Source organism: Scylla paramamosain, chromosome 16 (assembly GCF_035594125.1).
Source record: "Scylla paramamosain isolate STU-SP2022 chromosome 16, ASM3559412v1, whole genome shotgun sequence".
In the NCBI taxonomy this organism is placed as follows: domain Eukaryota; kingdom Metazoa; phylum Arthropoda; class Malacostraca; order Decapoda; family Portunidae; genus Scylla; species Scylla paramamosain.
In genome coordinates, this window is record NC_087166.1 from 10,335,001 (window position 1) to 10,340,000 (window position 5,000).

General features: G+C 46.9%; 1 protein-coding gene across 1 annotated transcript in view; it reads right to left on the reverse strand.

Moving 5' to 3' along the window:
• LOC135108183 (reversion-inducing cysteine-rich protein with Kazal motifs-like) overlaps positions 1 to 5,000 on the reverse strand; it is a 32,804-nt gene that overhangs the window by 11,514 nt on the left and 16,290 nt on the right. The window contains 9 exon segments of the mRNA XM_064018957.1: positions 1 to 29; positions 31 to 147; positions 149 to 448; positions 553 to 624; positions 737 to 867; positions 968 to 1,157; positions 1,460 to 1,625; positions 2,272 to 2,308; positions 2,855 to 2,932. The exon segment at positions 1 to 29 is cut by the window's left edge and continues 54 nt beyond it. Of these exon segments, the coding sequence (XP_063875027.1) occupies positions 1 to 29; positions 31 to 147; positions 149 to 448; positions 553 to 624; positions 737 to 805 (587 nt within the window). The 5' untranslated portion in view covers positions 806 to 867; positions 968 to 1,157; positions 1,460 to 1,625; positions 2,272 to 2,308; positions 2,855 to 2,932.

Sequence of the window (5,000 nt, forward strand, 5' to 3'; positions counted from 1 at the left end):
ACGTGGCAAGGCTGTAGGTGGAGGGCGCACGGCCACGGCGCGCCACAGCTCAGGCTGGCACTCCATCACGCTGCGGAGAGGCACGGTGGCCGCCAGCCCTGACAGACTCAGCCGCTGGCTCTCCTGCCACAGCTGCAGGTCTTCGCGGCGCGGCGGCGTCGGCGCGGGCGGTGCAGGAGCGGAAGAGCTGCGTGGGCCGGTGGTTGAAGTTGGTGCAGAAGGCAAGACCCGAGCAGCCCTGCTGGCAGGGCACGTCCGACTCTGAGAGGCACGCTAGAAGAGAAGCCTCCCGCGGCTGGGAGAGGCAGGCGGTCTGCAGGGCCTCCCAGGGGCGGCCCCACTCCCGGGAAAAGGCACGTCGGCACAGTGCGCCGCACTCCGGAGATGCTGCGCGCTGGCAGCACCCGAGCTTGGCCGCGTCCAGCCCCAGGCGGCCCAGGCGTGACACCTGCGGCAGGAGAAGGTAAGTCTGTGATGGGAGCTCCGGCTCGCGCACGACGACGACCACGAGTGTACACCGCTACCTGTCAGCATTAAGACAAGTGTGCTTACCTGCCTCCCCTCCTGGCTGGTGGCGACGGCCGCGGCCTCGCTCTGCTGAAAGAGGCACTTCCACACGCCGTTCTGCGGGAGAGAAAGAGACACTCTGCTACAGGCGACGTTCCACCACCGCGATAACGGCTCGTCACACTATGTACCACGCGGCTGAACGCCGACCAGGACTACCAGTACTGACGGTGAGGTCCACGGTGCCGCATGCCTCCTCCAGCTGCTCCAGGATGTCCTGCTGCGGCGCCGCGGACATGAGCACGTCGCGACACGCGCCCCTGCACGAGGCGACCTCCGAGGCGGCGCAGCAGTGCAGGTCTGGTGAGGAGAGGAAATGATTACGTCTCTCTCTCTCTCTCTCTCTCTCTCTCTCTCTCTCTCTCTCTCTCTCTCTCTCTCTCTCTCTCTCAGTACTTACTCCTCTCGGGGCGGTGGGCGGGCGTGGTCTTGGTGAGGGCGTGGGCGCAGCGCGTGACGTGAGCGTGTGAGCGGCAGTCCTTGGCCAGCTGGTGCCTGAGACGGCGCGACGGCGTGCGGGCGGTGAAGACAGCCTCGCAGGACGCGCGGCAGCGGTAGGACTGGGTGCGGGCACAGCAACCGGCGCCCTCCTGAGGATGTGGGAGAAGGAACAGTCACCAGGTTACCAGGCGGCGCCCTTCCTCTCCCTCTGCTTCCTCTTGCGGGTTTGCACTCTTCCTGTTTCTTATCTCCCAACTCCGGGTTTCATCTGTCATCTCTTCTACTCATTTATCACTGTCCTCGCTCCTTCCATTTCCTATCCTTATCTATTTTCTACCCCACTCCTCCCCCTCCTCCTTTTCGTTTCCATCTCTCTTATCTATTGACCCTTCATTTCTTCTTCCTTCTGCATTTATTTATCTCTCCTCCTTCTCCTCCTCCTCCTCCTCACCTCGGTTCTCTGGATGCAGCGGAAGAACTCAATCTCGTGGGAGGCCCTGCATGCGGCGCCGAGCTGATGACCATTCACGGCACTCAGACACGCCGCCTGGCAGGTCGGGGCCACGGCGAGCTTGCAACACGGCCGCCCCCACCACCCCCGGCGCCCTCCGTCACCTCTGCGGCAGACAAGACACATGATAGGACAGAGCCATAAGCAAAGCTCTGAGGAGACTTTAGATAAAGGCTAGTATTCAGAAACGCTTTGCTCTCTCACCACGACTATTTTCAAAGGCCACAGAGATGATTAGCCGGGTTCTCAAGAGTGATTTACATGTTAATAATGTAGAAATTTTGTTAATCTGTCACTAAGATCATAAAAACAGCTTTAAAAACTTGTGTCACTTCAACTAAAGCCTTTTGCAAGTAGTGGAGGTGCGGCAAAGAAGTGTTTCTGAATACGGACCAAAGGTGCACAAAGAAGCTTAGATATTTTACGTTTATGGCAGACGCTATCAGAATAATATTTGCTAAGGATCACAGGGTAAGGAACGGAAGGACTTCTACAAGGATCCAGTTACGAGTACATTATTTTTTTCTTTATGAGAATATTACGAGAATTTATGCTTTTATTGCTACCATGATCATTACTTAAGTTATAAAAGAAGAGTTCACAAATTTAAGGACCAGGAAAATAAGTGGAAGTAGGTAGCCATGTTTTACAAAGGGACTGCCATGTGTAGGTCTGATGACTTCCTGCAGCTTTCATTGTTTTTCTTACTTTCTTAAGCTCTCATCATTATTATGGTTGTCATTATTGCTTACCTGCCATCGTGTGGTTGAGACAAGTCCAAAACTTGTCCTGAAATAGAGAAAGTCACTATTACAGATGATTATGTAAATGAAAAGTTATTTAATTGACTGACTGATTGATTGATTCAAAACCATGAAACAAAAACAATGTCATATGATTCCGAACAGAAAAAATAGTAGTAATAATAATTAATCAGTTAATAAAGTAAATATATGAAAAATTAAGTAGAAGACAGACAAAATAGATAAATACATAAATGAAAATAGATACAACAAACAAACAAACAAATACATGAATAAATAAAATAAACAAATAAAAAGATAAATAAATCAATGAATAAAACAAATAAAAACAAAAAAACAAATAAGTAAACATACAAACACCCACACAAATAAATAAATAAACAAGTAAACAAATAAATAAGAAACAAAACTAAACTAAATGAAGTTGAATAAACAAATAAATAAACAAAAAAAAATAAACAAATCAACATAAACCAATAAACAAACTAACAAAAAACAACAAGACAAAGTAAATTCAACTAACATGCAGGTAACACTTAATTACACAGGTGAGGGTCAATGAGTCGCTTACCAAGGTGTGCGGGCAGGTGGAGGCAAGGTGAGTCAGGTGGTGGTCTGCGTCCCGCCCCCCCAGACCCCACACCGGTACCTGGAGGACAGATAAGTTAAGTTAGGTTAAGTAGATAGATAGATAGATAGATAGATAGATAGATAGATAGATAGAGAGAGAGAGAGAGAGAGAGAGAGAGAGAGAGAGAGAGAGAGAGAGAGAGAGAGAGAGAGAGAGAGAGAGAGAGAAAGTGGTAGATAGATAAGCAAGTGGATAGATAGATAGATAGATAGATAGACAGGTAGAAAGATAGATGATAGATAGTTATTTAGTTATTTAGTTCGAGATAGAAAGGTAGCTATTTACTTATAATCAGTTAGTGAGTTAGCTGATTAGTTACTTATCGAGTCAGCCAATCAATCATTCAGTCAGTGAGTTAGTTAGGTAGATGAATAAATAGAAACGGAAAACTAATATATAAAAGAGGAAATTAAACTGAAACAAATAGAAAGATAGACTGACAGACCCAGAGATAAATGGATAGACCAATATACATAAAGATAAAAAAAAGATAGATAATTATTTGGACCATTAATCACACAAAACACAATATTATTCTAAAGCGATAAGAAAAAGACTGATTTGAAGTGACTACTCCTGCTACACACACACACACACACACACACACACACACACACACACACACACACACACAGAGAAGGGTCCTCGTTTCAAAGCAATTAATCAAGATATTGTAAGTAGTTGCTCTCTGTCAAACTCTACACACACCCACACACACACACACACACACACACACACACACACACACACACACACACACACACACATACAATACACTCTCTGTCGCACTCAACGAGGTTAAAACGCCTCCTTTTTTGTATGTGTGTGTGTGTGTGTTTTATCTCTCTCTCTCTCTCTCTCTCTCTCTCTCTCTCTCTCTCTCTCTCTCTCTCTCTCTCTCTCTCTCTCTCTCTCTCTCTCTCCACACATAAGAATAAGGAGACGACACAAATAAAGCAAAACAAAAAGAATAAAGAAATAAGGATAATAAGCTCATATAAGAATAAAAGATGATAATCAAGAGACCAAGATAACTGAAGCTAAGTAAATGAATAAATAAATAAGAATAAACTGGGACAAACAATCATCTAAATAAATCTACTTAAATGCTCTCTCTCTCTCTCTCTCTCTCTCTCTCTCTCTCTCTCTCTCTCTCTCTCTCTCTCTCTGACACGTACTACCTTGTGTCTGAGAGGAAGGAAGGAAGGAAGGAAAAGGAAGAAAGGGAGAAAAGGAGGAAGGGGCGAGAGAGAGAGAGAGAGAGAGAGAGAGAGAGAGAGAGAGAGAGAGAGAGAGAGAGAGAGAGAGAGAGAGAGAGAGAGAGAGAGAGAGAGAGAGAGAGAGAGAGAGAGAGAGAGAGAGAGAGAGAGAGAGAGAGAGAGAGAGAGAGAGAGAGAGAGAGAGAGAGAGAGAGAGAGAGAGAGAGAGAGAGAAATACCATTTTGAAAGGTAACTCTAAGAGGATATAAACACAAAAACACCCACGTGTGTGTGTGTGTGTGTGTGTGTGTGTGTGTGTGTGTGTGTGTGTGTGTGTGTGTGTGTGTGTGTGTGTGTGTGTGTGTGATCAAAATGGCACGAGACAGAACGAGATAAAAGAGAGACAGATGAAGACACGAACACATATCAGAGAGAGAGAGAGAGAGAGAGAGAGAGAGAGAGAGAGAGAGAGAGAGAGAGAGAGAGAGAGAGAGAGAGAGAGAGAGAGAGAGAGAGAGAGAGAGAGAGAGAGAGAGAACAGAGCTGCTCTTATGACGTCACACACACACACACACACACACACACACACACACACACACACACACACACACATTTCCCAAGGGACGCGAGGAAGGACCTTAAGGGGCGGGAAGGTTGTGGGGGGCGAGGAAAGGGAAGCATTTTTAAGGGCCCCTAAATCTTCTCCTCCTCCTCCTCCTCTTCCTCCTCCTCCTCCATCAACACCTCTTCGCCCTTCGTCCTCATCTTCCTTTTTGCTAATTTATCCTTCGTTCTCTTCTTCCTCCTCCTCCACCACCTCCTCCTCCTCCTTCTCCTCCTCCTCTTCCTTCTTCTCCTCTTCCCCCTCCTCCTCCTCCTTTCATAA